Here is a 21,082-nt window from a genome sequence, read left to right as displayed (position 1 = left end):
TCAAGGCTGCATTTATTAGATTTTTTTTTTTTTTAAGTAATATTGTGAAATATGATTACAATTTAAAAATATAGCTGCAGGCAGCAACACGGGGCCATGCCCTGCAGGCCAGAGCAAGCAGACCAAGCATGGCGCACATATAGCACAGCCAGCACATCATGTACAGCAGCACAGCAAGTACTGCAAGCACAGCAGCACAGTAACAATTTAATCACCTAGAGCAGTGCGGAGCCATAAGAGCAAAACATCTTAAATGTTATGAACATGTTAATGTACATAGAGCACAGTAAGTACTGTAAGCACAGCAGTGCAGCAATCATTTATGCACCAAGAGCAGTGCGGAGCCGTAAGAGCAAAAAATATGACATTTAATGTACATGTTAATGTACATCAAGCACAACAAGTACTGTCAGCACAGCAGTGCAGCACGCATTTTAGCACCAAGAGCAGTGCGGAGCCGTAAGAGCAAAAAATATGACATTTAATGTACATGTTAATGTACATCAAGCACAGCAGTGCAGCAAACATTAAAGCACCAAGAGCAGTGCGGAGCCGTAAGAGCAAAAAAATCTGATATTTAATGTACATGTCAATTTACATCAAGCACAGCAAGTACTGTAAGCACAGCAGTGCAGCAAGCATTTAAGCACCAAGAGCAGTGCGGAGCCATAAGAGCAAAAGATTAGAACAATACAGGAAAAGACACAACATAATACACAATTTAACATAGTCATCCCAAGCAGGATTCGAACCCACGACCAGAATGGTTCTGGATTCATAGCACATGGTTTAACAACTTGCGCCACTCGGAGGATGCTGGTTTAGGAAGCTGCAGAGATGTTTCAGTGTAAGAATGAGCACACGAAAGCAAGTTAACAAGGTTAGCATGCTAAGCTAGCTTAATGCTAATGTAGCTAATTACTAATGATGTGGTACATGGTACAAATTATATATCCACGGATTCGTCATGATGCAAGGAGTCTATAGACACCAATTTTATAATTTTCACTTCAAATGTTTACAAGTTACAGCCTTTGAACCAATTTAGGGTCATCCGCGTTAACTTTGTGACATCATAACTTTTGAACAGAGATGAATATGAAAAATCGGGGACAGTACTTCTGTGCGGCTTTGTCCAAAGATCATGTGAGCAAATTTTGGACAATTTTGAACCAACTTTGAAAGAGAAGTAGCAAAATAACTGTTTTACATTGGTTCCAATATGGCGACCAGTCATATTGTTGGAAAATGACAAATGAGACATCTTTGGAATCGGCATAAGCCAAGGAATATAATGGCATAAAGAAATCAAATTTCAAGCAATGTTTGCAAAAGTTATAAGCGTTTTTGCAAAAAAACATTATATCTCTGGAACACTAGGTGGCGCTGTGATAAAACTTATCAGGTACCTTCAGGTCATGCTAATGATGATCCATACCAAATTTGGTGAAGAAATTTCAAACAGTTTAAAAGATATTGCAAATTATAACAAAATTCAAAATGGCGGACACATGGTACCGCCCACCATGGCAAATTTGATATCGACAGATTCGGCATGACGCAAGGAATCGATAGACATCAAGTTTATAATTTTTTGACAATGCGTTGACGAGTTATTGGCCAAAATAGCCATTTTCCGTATCTCATGACCAGTAGGTGGCACTGTTTCCAACTTTGGCATGGACCCTCAGATCAAGCTTCCGATGAAGCATACCAATTTTCATTTCAATGCATTAAAGTTTGGCCGAGATACAGCCTCTGAACCAATTTTGGGTCGACCTCATTAACTTTGTGACGTCATAACTTTTGAACAATGACGTATAAAAAAAATCGGGCACAGTACTTTTATGCAGCTCAGTCCAAAGATCATTTGAGCAAAATGTGGACCAATTTGGATCAATTTTGAATGAGTAGTAGCGATCAGACTGATTACTGTACTTTTCAAAATGGCTGCTACTGTAATGGGCGTGGTCTTAATGTATTATATTGGTTCAGATCAGTATGATGAGAGCAATCAGGTGTACTATGTCTCATTTTTGTGGATCAAATGGTTCAAAAGTTACAGCCATTTCAATGTTGAATTTTTGAACTGGTGGTGGCGCTATAGAGTTGGTCCTAGAGGGTCAAACATTGGTCCAATTACTATTCATTAGCATCACTACAAGTGTGCCAAATTTCATCATTTTCCTACATGTGGTTCATAGGGCTGCCATAGACTACCATTTGCGGAAGAATAATAATAATAAATATAGCTGCAGGCAGCAACACGGGGCCATGCCAGAGCAAGCAGACCAAGCATGGCGCACACATAGCACAGCCAGCACATCATGTACAGCAGCACAGCAAGTACTGCAAGCACAGCAGCACAGTAACAATTTAATCACGTAGAGCAGTGCGGAGCCATAAGAGCAAAACATCTTAAATGTTATGAACATGTTAATGTACATAGAGCACAGTAAGTACTGTAAGCACAGCAGTGCAGCAATCATTTATGCACCAAGAGCAGTGCGGAGCCATAAGAGCAAAACATCTTAAATGTTATGAACATGTTAATGTACATAGAGCACAGCAAGTACTGTAAGCACAGCAGTGCAGCAATAATTTATGCACCAAGAGCAATGCGGAGCCTTAAGAGCAAAAAATATGACATTTAATGTACATGTTAATGTACATCAAGCACAGCAGTGCAGCAAACATTAAAGCACCAAGAGCAGTGCGGAGCCGTAAGAGCAAAAAAAATCTGAAATTTAATGTACATGTCAATTTACATCAAGCACAGCAAGTACTGTAAGCACAGCAGTGCAGCATTTAAGCACCAAGAGCAGTGCGGAGCCATAATTTAACATAGTCATCCCAAGCAGGATTCGAACCCACGACCAGAATGGTTCTGGATTCACAGCACATGGTTTAACAACTTGCGCCACTCAGAGGATGCTGGTTTAGGAAGCTGCAGAGATGTTTCAGTGTAAGAATGAGCACACAAAAGCAAGTTAACAAGGTTAGCATGCTAAGCTAGCTTAATGCTAATGTAGCTAATTACTTATGATGTGGTACATGGTACAAATTATATATCCACGGATTCGTCATGATGCAAGGAGTCGATAGACACCAATTTTATAATTTTCACTTCAAATGTTTACAAGTTACAGCCTCTGAACCAATTTAGGGTCATCCTTGTTAACTTTGTGACACCATAACTTTTGAACAGAGAGGAATATGAAAAATCGGGGACAGTACTTCTGTGAGGCTTTGTCCAAAGATCATGTGAGCAAATTTTGGACAATTTTGAACCAATTTTGAAAGAGAAGTAGCAAAATAACTGTTTTACATTGGTTCCAATATGGCGGCCAGTCATATTGTTGGAAAATGACAAATGAGACATCGTTGGAATCGGCATAAGCCAAGGAATATAATGGCATAAAGGAATCAAATTTCAAGCAATGTATGCAAAAGTTATAAGCGTTTTTGCAAAAAAAACATTATATCTCTGGAACACTAGGTGGCGCTGTGATAAAACTTATCAGGTACCTTCAGGTCATGCTAATGATGATCCATACCAAATTTGGTGAACAAATTTCAAATAGTTTAAAAGATATTGCAAATTACAACAAAATTCAAAATGGCGGACACATGGTACCGCCCACCATGGCAAAATCCATATCGACAGATTCGGCATGATCCAAGGAATCGATTGACATCAAGTTTATAATTTTCTGACAATCCGTTCACGAGTTATTGGCCAAAATAGCCATTTTCCGTATCTCATGACCAGTAGGTGGCACTGTTTCCAACTTTGGCATGGCCCCTCAGATCAAGCTTCCGATGAAGCATATCAATTTTCATTTCAATGCATTAAAGTTTGGCCGAGATACAGCCTCTGAACCAATTCTGGGTCGACCTCATTAACTTTGTGACGTCATAACTTTTGAACAATGACGAATAAAAAAAATCGGGCACAGTACTTTTATGCAGCTCAGTCCAAAGATCATTTGAGCAAAACGTGGACCAATTTGGATCAATTTTGAATGAGTAGTAGCGATCAGACTGATTACTGTACTTTTCAAAATGGCTGCTACTGTAATGGGCGTGGTCTTAATGTATTATATTGGTTCAGATCAGTATGATGAGAGCAATCAGGTGTACTATGTCTCATTTTTGTGGATCAAATGGTTCAAAAGTTACAGCCATTTCAATGTTGAATTTTTGAACTGGTGGTGGCGCTATAGAGTGTGTCCAACAGACTCCAAATTTGGTCCAATTACTATTCATGGTCATATCTATAACTGTGCCAAATTTCATCATTTTCCTATGTACGGTTCATAGGGCTGCCATAGACTTACAGAGGAGGAAGAATAATAATAAGAAAACTAACGGATACAATAGGTGCCTTGCCCTACGGGCATGGCCCCTAATAATAATAAAACTAACGGATACAATAGGTGCCTTGCCCTACGGGCATGGGCCCTAATAACTGTTTTCTATTGTAATATATTCTAAAATTTAAATCTATTCCTGTGATGGCAAAGCTGAATTTTCAGCAGCTATTACTCCAGTCTTCAGTGTCACATGATCCTTCATAAATCATTAGATGTGTACACGCCATGTCATAATTGCCGTAATTATGAGATTACGACTTGTAAAAAACACAAACATCCTCATAAAACTCATAATTACAACTTGTAAACTGGGATTTTTCCAAGAGCTTCGACTTGTAACTCGTGACCGCTGCAGTGTCATATTGGCGTATGTAGTCCTCTCATAATTACGGTAATTATGACATGATGTGAACAATCAGCAATTCTAACATGCTGATTTGATTTGGTGACATTTCTTCTTATTTTCAATGTTTACAACTGTTGTGCTGTCAAAATATTTTTGTGGAGACTGATAAATGTTTTTCAGGATCATTTGATGATTATAAAAGTTCAAAAGAACTCATTTATTTAAAATAAAAAATATTGTAACATTACAAATGTCTTTACTGTCACATTTGATCAATTTAATGCATCCTTGATGAATATAATAATTAAGTAATGCAAATCTTACTGACTCCAAACTTGAACGGTAGTGTATATTTAAATGTATGTAATTTGTCATACTCAAAACCCATGAATGAAGTGATTAATATCCATATCCAATTTATACCCATGAACAACTGCATAGAAACCAATTTTGTGGTAAATTAAGCTGAATAAATACACTGAACCCTCAACTATTTCCAAACCTCATGTGGTACAACTTTCACTTCCAGTGTTTTGTCAAAGTGAATGCATCTTAATAGTCTCATGCTAATATTGTATTGTCTATGCTCATATACAGTACTACTAAGCAACCATCCCAGAGGCTAATACATCAGAATTAAAGAAGTTTTTCCTCTGTAGCTCCAGACACATGCAACATGGGAAGTTTGCCCAATGGAGGCTGTGAGTACCTGTGCCTCAGAGCTCCTCAGATCACAGACCACTCGCCCAAGTACACATGTGCCTGCCCCGACAGCATGGAACTGGGCCCGGATATGCGCCGCTGTGTGACAGGTAACAAAATACAGAGCCCTTGGTCAAGTTTTCAGAAACAAACGTCTACTGATTCATGATTATGAGTAGATTTTGAGAGTTGAATGTTGTGATTTAGACAGAATGAGGAGATTACAGGAAGTTTCAACTTCCGTTGTTTCTAGGAAGCAGAAATCTGACTCTTCCATCTATTTTGTTTGTTGTAGTCAAACCCAAAACAACAACTGCTGCAAGTACAACCACTACAACACCACCACCAGAGCCTTCCACTACTGTGACCCCTACAACCACTGCTCCAACTACAAGCACCAGTGCACCTACAACCACCAGTACAATCACTACAACTACACCTACAACGAAAGTATCAAGTACAACCAGCAGAAGCCCCAGCACATCCACTCATTCCAGAACACATCATTCCACCACCACACACTCCACTGTCACTTCAACAACTGTGACCACTCAACCCAGCACTACAGCGCCATGGAAACAGCCAACCTCCACTCAGACGACAGCAGATCACAGGCAGACATCTACAACCATTGCCCACGGCAACAGCATACAAGGGGCCAATGCCAATCTCTCTCATCGAGGTGAGTTTGAACTTCTGCGTTATGAGTCAGTGACATGATGCTCTTTTTGTCTGTATCTATTTTATTCAAAATTATATTACAGTGCAAATCATACAATGACTTGAGTACACCTCTACTGTGATGAGCATGCTTTTAAATTGGGGAATTATATCATAGAGACATTAGGCAAAGCCTAATGATTGTGTGTATAGATCATTATGTATCAAATATAATTTGATCTTTTTTAAGACAAGGAAAGGGTATTCCAGGTTGTAAAATGTCATGTGAATTGACCTCTCCAAAAATGTTATGAATTAATAATTAAAAAATACTTTATATGTTAACATTTTTTAATTTGAGGTACAAGAAAAAAATTACTTATACTTGATGGTTACACCATGTACATTTTTATAATGTCATTTAAACTTTTCTTAAAAATGGTATACCGGTAAATGTTTTTCAAAATCAGATGAAACCATCAAAAGTTTGGGGTCAGGGCTTTTTTTAATGAATGCTTTTATTTAACAAGAAATAAACTGATCAAAAAATTAGAGTAAAATATTTAAAATGCTTTCAAATGTTGTGTTGAACCTTCTATTCATCAAAACATCCTGAAAATAAATATCACAGGTTTCAAAAAATATTAAGCAGAATTGTTTTGAACATTGATAATAATAAGGATATCAAATCAGAATATTGGAATGATTTCTGAAGGATCATGTGACACTTGGATATTGTCCGTTAACTATGGTTTGGATTGTACTCCTATTACATTGTTGGTAACAACTGCTGTTATAAAAAACTAATCTGTTATTGTGGTAACGCCACCGTGATATATTATTTGTAAATAATCTGAGAGCACAGTAAATATGAAGCCTAAATATCAATTACAAATGGTGACGCTGGGGTGGGATTAAATAAGTTGTCTTCTTCCCACTCCCTTTCAGGCAGAATTTGATTGTTATATTTGAATACTATATATTATTTTGTTTTTTTATTGCTTATTGTTTTTTTGATATGATTTTTACCATATTGTCTACCTTTATTTTTATTTTTTTTGTGCTATTGCCTGGAATAAACGATTAAATAAAAATAAAAAATAAACACTGAAAACTGCGGAAAATTCAGCTTTGCCATCACAGTAATAAATTACAGTTTAAAAATATATTACAATAGAAAACAGTTTTTTAAGATTTTACTATTTTAGAATATTACAGTTTTTACTATATTTTTATCAAATAAATGCCACCTTGGTGAGCATAAGATACTTTAAAAAACATTTAAAAACCCTTAATGACCCCAAACTTTTGAAACTGTCGCATATATGTAATTGACCCTTATGTAAATATTCATAGGATTGTTGTATAAAACCAATATCACATGAACGTGTTGTTGTACTGAACTTCAACACTGCTGATATTCAGCTGAAGGCATGAAGCTCATATAAATGCCCTCGTACAGTACTTGTACAGTAATCCTAAAGGTAAAAGTGTCTGTGAAAGTTAATGTGTGGTGGAATTAGCTTGCCGAGCATCGCCGGGCCACTTGAGAGTGATGGATGAGGCAGCAGTTGTCGCCCAGGGTCCCAGTGTGTGTCTGAGCTGAATTAGAGCAGCCAGCCCTGACTGATGAACATTGCCCTCAGCCTTGTTCTTCTCCACAGTCAGTGTTTCTCTCTCACCCCCCATCCGATGTGTGGGGACGCTCAGGTACACGGCCACCTGGACACAGCAGGAAAAGGGCATTAGTGACTTCAGTAATAGGATCTACATCCATGAAATTCTTCACAAGTTTGTTGTCTGTCAAGCCTTTGTCAAGAAAGATAGAAAACAACCATTTTAGTCGCCTTTTACCCCCCAGCCCACAATCAAAGCGCAGAAGTGGCCATTCTTGATGCTAACCATAAATTTGGTTCATGCATATTTTATGACCTCCAGCATATTACACGGCAGAAGTGGTGAAACTCTCCATTAGATAAAACCTGTAAATTGCTGCACTGAGGTAGTGATGAATTATGCCAGCACCTTTTCTGCCGTTTATGGCTGCTTGCTAATAAAGACAAAGACTGGTCTGTAGATTCAGAGAGAATTCTCCAAATAGGACTAAAAAAAAAAAACACTATTGTTCAAAAGTTTGGGGATTGTTTTTTTAAATGATCAAAAGTGACAGTAAATAAGTTTCTACAAAAATATTAAGCAGAACAACCATCTCCAACATACATCATAGAAATATATTACATTTTCAGATATATTAAAATAGAAAACAATTTTTTTTAAATGTCAAATTATTTCAGAATGTTCGTTTTTTTTTATTGTATTTTTGATTAAATGAACGCAGCTTTGGTGAGCTTAGGAGACTTAAATCATTTTTAAAAAATCTTGCCGACCCCAATATTTTGAACAGTTGTGAATGTTGCTGCAAACAGCAATTTAAGTGGCAAACACACCAGCTGAATGTACCTGTAGTATTTTGTGAAATATATCACATATTGTGCAAAATGATCATCAAATCATGGGTTGTAAATGTACGAAGTGTGTTAGCAGTATTCACTGCTCATAATGGATTGTCAGTATCACCCGTTACAGGTGAATTGCTTATACTAGAATCATTTCCACATTAATGAGCTTGTCTGTGGGTATGGAGACACTGCCTCATCTTTTCAGACATATGGCTCTCAATAATGCTTTTGTGGATTTAATAAATTGTTTATCATGAAGGGAAATTCAATGCTCTTCCAATGGAAACAAAAAACAATCCACTTAAACAGGAACTATACATAATTTGAATAATCTGCTTCTGTTTCCATATAAAGTGTTGCCATAGAAACCCACATGTCAGTGGTATGCCATAAATAACATGCTCACCGTAGCTTTAAGAGGAGTCCATTTCTGGCAATGTCTTCCTCATTGCCTTTCCCTTTATTTGCAATCATTACGGTCTATACTACATTTCTTTTGTTTCATACTGATTTTCCAAGCCCCCTTTTTTCTTTCTTTTTACCCCTCAGGCTATGTTGTCTGTATCTGTATGCCAATGATGTACCATCTAGTCTTCTTAATCTCTCGGCTCGGACTCCATTATCAGACACTAATTATGCTGTAGCTAATGGAGGGGCTTGTGCTAATAGTGAGATTGAGGTGGGATTTATCTGGTGGAAACCTTAAAAGGGTAAGCAACAGCGTAAAGCAAAGTGGTATATGAATAGCAATATAAGACCTTGGGCAAGATATCAAGGTAAATGGTCACTCTAGTATAAACTGCAGATAATTCATCTAAATGAAAATGGTGGTGACAAATTACTGTACCTGAGTCAGTATTTATTTTGATGCTGAATAGAAAATTCAGTCATCATTTACTCAAGTCTCAATAATTGTGGACAATATAATGCAGACATTGCAGATGACACGATCTTGTAATTAAATGGAAAGTTAATGAAGAGTTTCTCTATTGTCAACCATCTTTCTCTTTCTCTCTCTATTACAGCTGGCAGTGGAAATGACCACTTCCTCCTTGGTAGCAATATAACCGTTGCGGTTCTGGGTATTGTCATTCCAATAGGTGAGTTTTAAAGTTAACCAAGCATTTTATCCTGCATTTTGAATTCAGCCTTGTTCACCCAGTAGATACACAGCTTTTGCTCTTCAGCTTTATGTGCACTACTTGCTTTGGAGACACTTATGGTGGTCTTAACTAGCCATTTATAAACTTGCTGCTGCGCCATTTATCTTAGAACTCAAGACTTCAGTGCTATCGACAGCATGCTAATTACTCAACTCATTTGAGTTTGTTAAAACGTGTGTACAGTATAGCTCTTAAATATTATTACATTATTACATGTATTGTTACATGATGTTACATCAGTGTGACAACACACTTTTCTTCACTTTACAAGCACATCATTCATAAAACAAAACTCTTATCTTAATAATAAATATATATTCTAAGAGATTACTATAAACTAGTAAAATATTTTTCACTGTCACATTACTTACATTCTAATATGTCAATTCTTATTCTGGCATGGTAAACCATGTGAAGGACACGCATCTTAGCAAGTTTAGACATTTCAATATTATTAATTTGTATGAATTTGAATAGCTTTTTATTGAAATAATTGAATAAAGTTGCTTTTTGCCTCGAAACAACTTTGTGAAGTTATTGTGAAGTCTGTGGCATTGGTCTAAAATGGTTTAATAGCTTTAGTCTTTGTTTTTTTTTAAAATTGTAATTTTTTGAAGCAATAAAAAAAATGATAGTCACTCAGTGTTATTATAAATATTATATAAATAAACCTTTCTTTCAACTTGCCTATAAAGGATCCTCCCAAATATTAGTTTCCCCAAATAAATTTTTTTTTGTAACGAGGTCCATTTTATGCAAGAAAATTACATTTAACTTTTTAAACATTGCTTTCATAATGTTAATATATTATTAGAATTTTGAACTGTAAAGTCTAAATTGTCCTTTTGAGTTGATGATGAGAAATTTTTGCAGTATAAATAATTGTCACATGTGTATAAAATTGCACATGTGAGGCTGAAATGTTTCACACTAGTCTGAATGTGGTTATATTTCAGCAATACTGTGACAGTTCCAGATCTCAAACTCTTATCACGGTGCCGTACCTATGCGCCCCATAGACTTTTTGTAAGAGCCTTACTGTACATTACTCCATCCACAAATTATATCTATTTAGCTTAAATTGTATTTAAAATTAAAGGGTTTATTTCATAAATTGCAGTATTTTACAACGTGTTTGACAAAAAAATGTGCTCTTTATGAAATGAGTGCTTTATAAATGGTTATTTTTGCTCCTACAAAGAGAAGTGTCACTCATGCATTTTGATTTTGTGATCATTCTCTCAGTTAGTTTATATACATCATCCTTTTGACTGTTTGATTAAACTAAACAGTATATGTATATATAAAGTACAATATATGTAAATGTATATATATCTCAAAGTCTCTGTCAAAAGGACCTGATGGGCTTCATTGATTGTCTGAGGAGCTGTGTCTGTTGAGTGGCTTAGTGGGATTGAAATGACCTTGTCCGTGCTCACATTCAAATGAAAGACACTAAGTGAAATACCTTTCCTCTAAAAAGCTCTGTGTAATAATTACGGTCACTCTGTGTCCACCCCTCTTATCTCAAAATTGTAACTTTTTTTCTAAATGTTTTCTTTTATTGTTGTTTGAAAAAAAAAATGGATGTAATTCATAGACAGAATTCAATCCAAGTGTTCATAACCAGACAATAGAACCCGAGTGATGGAGGAAAACACATCATGAGGAGGTCTCTGCGGCCCCCTCAGACAAAAGAGCAATTAGGGTGAACTTCCAGGGGACCAGAGCAGCCACGGCTGATCTTTTAAATTAGGGAAGGGGTTAGCCAGCCACACATGGTTATCAATTCACCCTGAATAGCAATGCTCTCCCCCCAACCATTCGCATATAGGCGTGTGTGCGCATACACACAGTCCAATTCGATTTTTCCTGGTCCCCTTAGACCCCTGCTTTCTCAATGAGCAGCATGTGAGCACCCCCTTCACATATTCCACTAAGCCTGTGTGTGCGTGCGTGTGCGTGCGTGTGCGCGTTTGTGTGTGCGTGTGCGTGTGCGTGTGCGTGTGTGTGTGTGTGTGTGTGTGTGTGTGTGTGTGTGTGTGTGTGTGTGTGTGTGTGTCATTATGCGCTGCTCTGTGTCCCCTGGCTGTGTTAACGCCCCTGCCATATGTGTTGGCTGTGTGTTAAACGCATGCAGTTCCTATCCTTGCCACAGTGGTCATCGGCCTGATGTGTACCGGAGGTTACCTGGTGTGGCGCAACTGGAGGAGACGGAATACCAAGAGCATGAACTTCGATAACCCCGTTTACCGCAAGACCACGGAGGACGACGACGACGAAATCCACATCGGCCGCAGCGAGCAGATCGGCCACGTCTACCCACCAGTGAGTGGCAGTGCCAGACAGCCATACCTAGCACTGCCACTGGGGGGCAGTATCCCAGACCCGGCAGCTCATTGGTACTCAGGGGCACCTATGCTGTCCAGTGCAAAGTGAACAAAGGGAGGAAGGCAATAGTGATAAAAACGAGGGCGGGGCTAAGACAAAAATCCCTAAGAGAGGGCATTATCCTGCCTCTTTTCTCACTCATATTTATACTCATAATTCACCACACATTTTCATTCAAATTTATGTTTAATTCATTTGTGTACGGATTACCATGTGAAGTTTAATTAGTTGTCTGTTTGTTTCCCATAAGGCTGCGTTCTAAATCACATGCTCTCCAAATAGGTACTTTTTAAAATAAAATAAATAGTCATGAACAAAAACATCATGACCGTTAAAAATACCTTTCTATATAGTATGAATGCGTGTAGTATGAATTTAATCTGGACATACTACATTCGCCACGTTATCATTATATGACCCAGCGTCAGTTGCTCTGCTTCACTGCCATTCATAAATCCTCTCCCATGGCCTTTTGATGCACACTTCAGAATCTCGCTGGAAGTAGTAGGTCACCTGGGAACTTTTTGTTACTGTTTTATGAATACGGCAATTTCAGGCATAATACTCTTTTCACATACTGTTTTTCACCTGCTGTATAGTAGGGAAGTATGTGATTTTGGATGCAGCCATAGTCTTTGTTTTTTATTTTTCGTGTTGTGTGTGTAAAGCTTTAAATGCTTTCCATGTTTGAAAGCTTTGAAATTGTGCTCTCCCATTATCCCATAGTTGTTGTTTTTTTACGGGTTTTTTTTTAGTATAATTGTTTTAGGGATGAGCAATGAGCACCTTAAATGACTGGACAATCTTTTAATATTTAATAATTTATTTATTTAGGTGTTTTGCTGTTTAGGTGTTATATTTATTTGGGTAATGGAATGATTTATTCATATATTCACGTGGCCTGGGCTTTAATAGTAAACAGTTAGTCAGATGGAGGGATTATAACAGTGTGCTTTGAGCTTCCTGTGCTACAGTCGACATGTCAAGCACAAGCAGAGATAAAGACATCAGTCGTGTGGCAGCAACAGTGCGGGCCGCCCCAGTGGCATAACAGGATTCTCTCCAGCGCCCCACACGCCGCACTCGTCACAGTGTGTGTAGGGGGATCTGCATATCGGATGTTTCTCCTTCTCCATGGGCTTTCTCACTGTTTTCTATGTATTTATTTCTCTCGCTTTTTTTCTCAACACGTGTAACTGTTTTTTATCTGCTCTCCGCAGCGCGTGGCGCTCGGTCCTGACGATGACGGATTCCCCTGAGGGCGATTCTCGCTCTTGCTCTCTCCTTCATCCCCGAATCCATGCGTCCTTTAGTCCTCCATCTCTCCTTCCATCGAGGAGATCGCACGAGACAACGCAGCAAGGCGCAGAGAGCCAAAAGGACACAAAAGCACTTGCTCTCCAAAGCCGAGAGCTACAAACTGGGTTTGTCTTCTCGTAGTGTCTTTCAGCCCATAAACACTCAGTCGGGCACTAATCATTAGTTCTACAATTACACTACTAGCATCATTCCTGCTCTTTGTCAGTAGTAGTAGGCAGTGCTGTTTAATGATGACTAACCTCATAGCTCATCATGTCAGTAGTCTCTAACACTCTTTGGCTCTCCCGCTGCGCTCGTGCTGTAGATTCTTTCAAATTAGAAATAGTTTTATTACAGGTTAAGCTGGTTTAAGCTGACCTGTGGCTGTCACGGGGCAAAACCTGTTTGAGAGAATTGTGGGCAATCCACCATGTCAGCATGGGACATACATAGTTAAATATGAAATAAATTGGAGATGGGATGAGGAAAATTTATATTTGCAGACATTAAACACACAAATTCCGCTATGCAGCTGCATTCACCTAATCTCGCAAACAAAGAATATTCCACAAGTAAATTAGTCTGTAATTTCTTGTCCTCCTAATACTTCCAATCCCATGACTACTGTTCCTTCATGTCTTCCTTGGTCACTCAAATTCAGACTGGACCCTTCTGAAAGATCTGCAGCCACTATCTGGAGATGAAGGGTTAAACCTAACAACTTTGAGAGGCAATATATTTCCATATTTATTTATTTCACCAGCACTGGGTCTTCCATTATTTCTCAAGTTTCTAAGACCAACTAAAATCTTCCTGCCCAGGCACGTTTATATCTCCGAAACTTCAGCTCAGGTCATTAGTTTTTCTAAAATATTACCAGTTATCACTACAATCTTTGTGGTTTGTTATCACAAACACACTAATAGATGCGGTAGCCAGGGTTTGATAATGGTGAAATGCTGTTTGTTCATATCTACAGTCTAGATCGCTCCCTCTCAGACATGCAAAAACACACGCTCACACACTCTCTCTCCCAAACACAAACGTGTCTTTTCCGCCCCTACATTTGTCATGCCTGGGGTAAAACTCTTTAGCATTTAGTATGCTGACAACAAGACACCGCCTGCCATATTGGGTGGCTTAATGGTGTGATAGATTAGAGTCGTAGATCAAAGCTTTGCTCCTCCGAACAGTCATCTGTTCAGCGCATGGCACAGGAAATGAGGAGTGCCTGGATATAGGCTTCCTGTGCAAACTCTCCATGTGATGAATGAGCACTTGGTTATTTCTGTATCACTGTCAGAAGGACACTGACTGATTGGACAGATGTTTAAAAAGAACAGGTTTTGATCCACCTGGAAATGCCTGTTGATAAAAATCATCAAACCAGCCACTTTTTTTATTTTTTTGCTGGTTCTAGTTAGGCTAGTCGATTTCAATTGTTTAAAGGGGATTGAAGGATTTAAAGCAGTGGTTATTAACCTTTTACACACCAAGGCCCTCTTCGTCCGAAGGCCCTCTAATCTAGAGGTTTATTGTTGTGCATCTTTATTTTTAGTAAGAACTTTAATGTCTTAATTTGAGTCATTTTAAGACTCACTGGACGTTTGCCCCATTGTGGGCCTCCTGTCCCCTGGTTGTGAACCACTGTTTTAGAGAAAGCATCGAGACCATCTGAGCGTCATCTACACCAATTTACACCAGCTAAAACCTCATGCTGGATTTTTCTGCAGGGAATAAAGCTTGGCATATGACAGTATGTGTCTGTGTGACGTTAGATCAGATAGTTTTAAAGAACTAGTCGTGTGAGTTGCCCTTAATTGGAGACTTCCGGAAGGCACTGCTGGGTCCCTAAGACGCTCCTGTTTGGTTCTGGGCCGCACGTGGGTGGTCTCGCATCTGGAGTGGTTCTTTGTTCCTGCCACCTTTGCTCCTCTCTGCTGTGATGAGGCATCTTCTGTGCAGCGCTTGTAAAACATCCCTCCACATTTCAAAGAATCCTCCATTAAATCACTGTTTTCCATTAGGAATAGAGACAGTGTGGGAGTTCTGTTGCTCAGGCTTTTGTCTGTGAGGATTAAAGAACTGCAGTTTCTTGTTCGTTCTCCGAATACGGTGGAGTGCCAGATGGGCTTGAGAAGACATGATTTGGAGATAACAGGCCTGATATCAATATTATAGTTTATTTGATTAATCTTCATTCGTCCTTAATCATTCCTCATATCAAACTGTGTTTACAGTATTTAAAAGTACGTTAAAACTAATAAATAGAATTTATAGATTTTTTTTTTAATTGAAGTGATAACATTTTTGATTACTTTTACATATATCGGTTCTGAAAATGTGGAACTTTAGTTTTTGATTCGAAAATCTCAGACTAGCAATACAGGGTAAACAAATGCTTCATGTGCTTTTTCATAAATGTCATGTCATAAATTATTGTTTGATCATTATCAATTTGGTCTCTTCAGATGCACTCTGCTGAAAAACAAAAACTTTAAACCGGCTTAATCAAGTTTGCTTGTCTTGTTAGCTCTGGTTTGCTGGTTTTAGAGGCATTTTTAGATGCACTTACCACCTGGTTTAGACTGGAAGACAAGCTTTTCGACCAGCTGAACTAACTGGACACCACCAGGAAAAACAGCCTAAACTGGTTTTAGAAGGGTTTTGAGCACATGTCCGCTGGTCAGGCTGGGAGACTATCTTGTTGGCCAGCTAAATAAACTGAAAACCAGCATAGCCAGACTGGAAGAACGGTTAAGACTAGCAAATAAGCTTAGGCTGTTTTAATCATTATTATTTTTCTGAAGGGGAGTCATGCACGTTTCTTTTTCCTGACCCCAACGTCATTGTTGTTATCAGGTGCTGCTCTAGAGTTAGCTCAAAAAATAAAACTTTTTATGGGAAACTTTGTTACATTTGAGCTCTCTAGCTTCTTGGCGCATTATCATTTAGAATGTGTGGGACACATTTTTGAAAAATACACGCATGGTGTGATCACAGAAGGTTCTAGAACAGGCTTTTAGACCCTTTGGATTTTCTGCCTCTTTGTAGATAACAAGCAGTACTTTGTGACCGTTGTCCATCATTCTTACTCTATGCATATGTAACGGCGAGTCCTGCCTTCCTATAGCACTGCAGGGACTCGCCACGCTGCTCCTTCACCCCACTTCCACTGTGACTAACATTCGTGATGTCTGTAACTCCTCTTCATCACTCTCTACCTGTCATCCCCATCAGCCCAACAAGTAGGACATTGCTTTCGAAAGGGCTACCATTCTTTTCCAATGGACGCTGGCACCTCTCCTGGGACAGTGCTCCTTAGTTTGGTGGACTTGTAGAGCTGAACCGCTGACTCTAAATGGATGAATCGGGTCCTCCACACCCATGGTAACATTCCCGTCTGTTCTCTTTGTGACCCCCTATGAGATCATGTTGACATGATGTATATTACTTGAAGAACTGCTCATTTTTTTTGTATGGTTTGTAGGTGTTCAGTTTCAGGGGAGGGGGAAGGAGGGCATGTCATTACTGTCATTTGAGGAAACGTGTGTCCCGGTCATTCCATAGTTGTTTGGAGACATTTTGTACGCTGTTTGTTGCACAAACTTTTTCAAGAAGCCTTCTGCACTGTGTAAATGATTACATAGGATGGGGGAAGGATGACCGTTACAGTCAAATGAGTCTGAATCACGATTTGTAAATATGTTTTCATACAGCGAAACTTTTGATAAGGTTTTAAACATTTCTTGTAAAAAGAAGATGTGTATATTAGTCTCCTGGACGAAAAAGAGTGTAGACCATACATGGATTTATTTGTACTCAAGAGCACTGGATTTCTTTACTACTTGATTGTAACTAAAACGTAATAATCTGCCAAAGTGTTTTCTTTATTTTTCTCTCTGAATTTTATTTTTGCTTTTTAACCGTAAACATTGCAGAAATAGTGTTTAATTTGTGTTTGTACATTTATTTAATAGATAAATTAAATTGTAATTCTATTTAATAGGTTACACTCAGTGAAAGAGAGGGTTAGTTTAATTTATTGGTGCCTTGTTTGTGTTCATGTATATTTTCCAATAATGTCTTGTTTTGTTTGCTTTTCTCGTGTCTGTGTCAGTGGGTTGGAGATGGTGGGAATAGAGAGGGTGTTTTAACGTTAGCTAAATTATACTTACATGGAATATCTGTACTGTATGCCAAAATGGTCTCACTCACGTTTCTATGAAATTCAAGTTGTTGATAAATATCTATATATTGATATATTAAATTGTTAAAAATCTTTTGTCGCTCTTTGTCTCCTTGTCATTCTTCAGCCTTTTTACAACAGCGCTCAGTTGTTTGTGGTATTGATCAAATGATTTCGAGTTTTCTGTTATCTTTTGTTCCCTGCATAAATTCACCGTTTCCTCAGTATGTCGACACTGCAGTTCTGCCCGGCTCCGCGCCTGGTAATGGAACGAGGAACTCCCCCTGTCAGGTGTCACGCTGTGATTTTGCTAATGTCTGCGGTGAGTATTAGCCTCCAGGGAGACTTAAATAAAATGGGAAAACTGCCTGATCTCCCAGTGGCTGCCCCTGACGGCGGGCAGATTTGATAGATGTGATTTTTGCAGTTGCCATGATGTTAAAGGGATAGTACACTCAAAACATTTTTTAATCGTTTACTCGCCCTCATGCGGTTCCAACACGCACAAAAATAGATATTTTAAAGAATGTTACACAAAATAAAGTAATTTTTTGGTCAACTATCTCTTTAAGAGCAGAACATGTCCTTGTAGAGTGCAATAGTTGGGTTCTGGAAATAAATATCCCATTAATTTTCTCCATAGGGGAATGTATTTTTAACAGTAATTTATTCATCTTTAAAGACAGACCTACTGTGAGCTCTGATGCTCAGAGCTATCAATTATTTGCACTTATTTTTTAAGTGATTTTTTTTAACAGTAGAATTCCTGATGAAAAACTACATTACTCATGAGTCATGACTGTGCTAAGAAATATCCACCAACCAGAGAATCAAGGTCGAAAAAGCTCTCCGAGACCGCCCACTCATAGGGTATAATTCTATATATTTATATGTACAGTACACACACACACTGTCAAAATGGCTAAACACAAGGCTTTTCATTGTCTTAACCACAAATTATTGGTCAGGAAATGAGCTAAAGTCCATCAGGCTCATGTTTTGGCCTGGTCAGAGTCCAGATTTGAACCCTATGGTGAATATTTGGTGTCACATTAAACTCCAACTAACTGGGACACATTTTTCAACTACTCATGAACTGTTTGAAGCCATTAACAAACATTGAGTGGAATGACATTGACACTTCTTCCTGTAAAAAAAAACTCTGCACGTTTACCCACACATTTGAAAAAGGCTATTCCGTGCTACATTCCTTTACAGTATTTGTTCCCTGACCAGGGTTTGTGATTAAAATGGTTAAAACCATTAAAAGACCACAAAATATTTAGCCCTTTTTTGCTCGTAATGTGATTCCCCTAGTAGCTGGTTGGTTTGGCTCGCCTCATGGCTTTAAATTTTAAAATCCCTATGGGAAAAATACTTACGGAACCAAGGCTGCTGAAAAAGAGGGTGGACACTGTTGCACTCTGTGGTGTAAGACCTGATGATATTGAGGAATGCAGAGATTTTAAGCAGTTCAGTTATTAGCGGCAGCTCACAATAGTTTGCGCAATCAACTGAAGGTCTTCTATCCAAGTGGATTTGTACAGTAGGGGTCCAAAAGTTGTGTGAGCACCCCGGTTCATCTCTACTTAGCCATTCCTATTTATTTATTCATTCCCTTTGTTGGTTCGGTTACTTTGCCCAATGTATCGGCTCCGAAGACGGTCCTCAAAGAGTCCTCTTATTTATAAAATATTCATTTCTTTCCAATCCCTAATCGCTACTGTCCCTCCAGAAATGAAAAGGATATTTTCACGAGAACAGTTTTCCTCTTCTTCCAGCTTTATTTTAGCACGGCGGATGACATTTAGCACTCCCTCCTACTGTGTGAACATCCAATTATTATGCAGCCGGTCCAACTGGGGCAAAGGGAGCTGGGTCTGTCTGTGTCATCTGTCTGGGAGAAAGAGGGGACCGCTAGCATTCGCTAAAAGCTATTAAGACTTAATTACTGCTAAAAATGCATTCTTGTACCTGGGAGTGCATTGTTCACAAATAAACAAGGATCTGGAGAAAGGGCATGGAAAGCATGGAGGTAATACTGATTAGGATGGGGAAATGAGAAGTTGAGTTTGGGATTAAAACCCAATATGCTGCTGTTCCTGCTTCCCACCTTCCTGCTTTTTTGTTAAAGGGACAGGGCACCCAAAAATGTAATTACCCCTTTGTCATTCCAAACCTGTGTGGTTCACTTCTGTGGAACACAAATAGGAGAAATTATATTATGAATGGAGACAGGAGCTTTCAAGATTTAAATTGGACTTAATCTGTGTAATCAAAATAAAACATGACTTTCCAGTGAAAACAACACGTTCTCCAATCATTTAGCCCACTTAAAATCCGCACCTGTAAGCTCACGCTTATCTTTCTCCATTTCTGGACATCTAATCAACAACCAATGCAAAGACCTGCTCTACTTTTTAATAATCGATCACACTCAGATCTTTAACAAAATACAGAAGAAAAGATATGTTGCTACTTTTGTTTCATCGTGACTTTAAGCCTATTTATGAACATCATCCAACCTATCCGCTTAGTGTGTTCATGAGACAAAAATGGTGATGCCAAATTTGTGAATGAATCCTCCTTTTGAGTTTAATCTTTTCACTGTTGATCTGGTTTGCAAAACCGGTCTGAATTTGTCCACATTTCTGACCGATTTGGTTCTGAATAGCACCAACTCAGTGATCTGGTCTAGTTCTCACCAAATGGATATAGCTCATTGGAGAGAAAGATTATCAATAAATAATGACTTTAAATTTGGTCAGTGTCTCACAAAAAGGTATTGCATCGCTTCAGAAGATGTATAATATTTTCATGGTTGCATTTTTTTTTTTTTTTTTTTTTTTTTTATGAAATTTTAAAGCTCCTGTTTATGCCTTTAGAAGTGCCTATGCATCACATCATTATGCAGTAGGCTAATATATAAGTCAGTGTAGGCTACTTTAGCTGGATGCTACTATTCATGTTTTTTTCTTACCTAAAATAAAACGTGTCATCGCGTCTGGTATTGTCTCGAAGTGTTTCCTCTGTCACTTCTTCTATGTTTATGTTCATATATGTGCTTCAAGTCTCACATCTTTTAGACGTAGGCTATGTCGACTCTCCTGTTTTATTCTGTTTCGTAGTGAACTACTCTTCCAGTGTGAGTGGAGCCGCAGCTGAGGGATCTCCAACAACAAGTGTTCCCCAGAGAGCCGCAATCAGACACGTTTGTAGAGCAAAGCTGCAATGCTTTTGTGAAGCCAACCCGTAAACTTTGCGTTTAGTATTCCAGGAACATTGCAGTAGCGGTCTTCATACACATACTCATACATGTTCAGATTCTGTTCAGCTCGATATACGGAGACCGAGGCCTTCGTACTGCACAACTTGATATCACTGCACAACTGATACTGGTGGCTCGCTCGAGATAAAAAGTCCACTCAACACACAAAAAAGCAGCTGAATTTGGAAGAAGTTTTGGGAAGTCGATTAGCAAATTATTAATTGTAGGC

At 38.5% G+C, this 21,082-nt stretch overlaps 1 protein-coding gene across 8 annotated transcripts in view; it reads left to right on the top strand.

The window, feature by feature from the left end:
* Positions 1–17,685, top strand: part of lrp8 (low density lipoprotein receptor-related protein 8, apolipoprotein e receptor) — a 159,817-nt gene extending 142,132 nt beyond the window's left edge. For 2 of the 8 annotated variants that reach the window (XM_079629240.1, XM_079629235.1), the window contains exons 15-18: positions 5,382–5,534; positions 5,720–6,106; positions 9,569–9,643; positions 11,865–12,252. In XM_079629240.1, coding sequence (XP_079485366.1) covers positions 5,382–5,534; positions 5,720–6,106; positions 9,569–9,643; positions 11,865–12,145 — 896 coding nt within the window. In that variant the 3' untranslated portion in view covers positions 12,146–12,252. Of the gene's footprint in view, positions 1–5,381; positions 5,535–5,719; positions 6,107–9,568; positions 9,644–11,846; positions 12,253–13,317 lie in introns of those variants that run through there. The other 6 variants (XM_079629234.1, XM_079629233.1, XM_079629238.1 and 3 more) reach the window with 5 other exon arrangements.
* The last annotated feature ends 3,397 nt before the right edge of the window (positions 17,686–21,082 follow it).

The sequence above is a fragment of the Phoxinus phoxinus genome (genome assembly GCF_949152265.1).
Source record: "Phoxinus phoxinus genome assembly, chromosome: 11".
In the NCBI taxonomy this organism is placed as follows: domain Eukaryota; kingdom Metazoa; phylum Chordata; class Actinopteri; order Cypriniformes; family Leuciscidae; genus Phoxinus; species Phoxinus phoxinus.
Note: the sequence above shows the minus strand (reverse complement) of the source record. Positions and strands in the feature narration are given on the sequence as shown.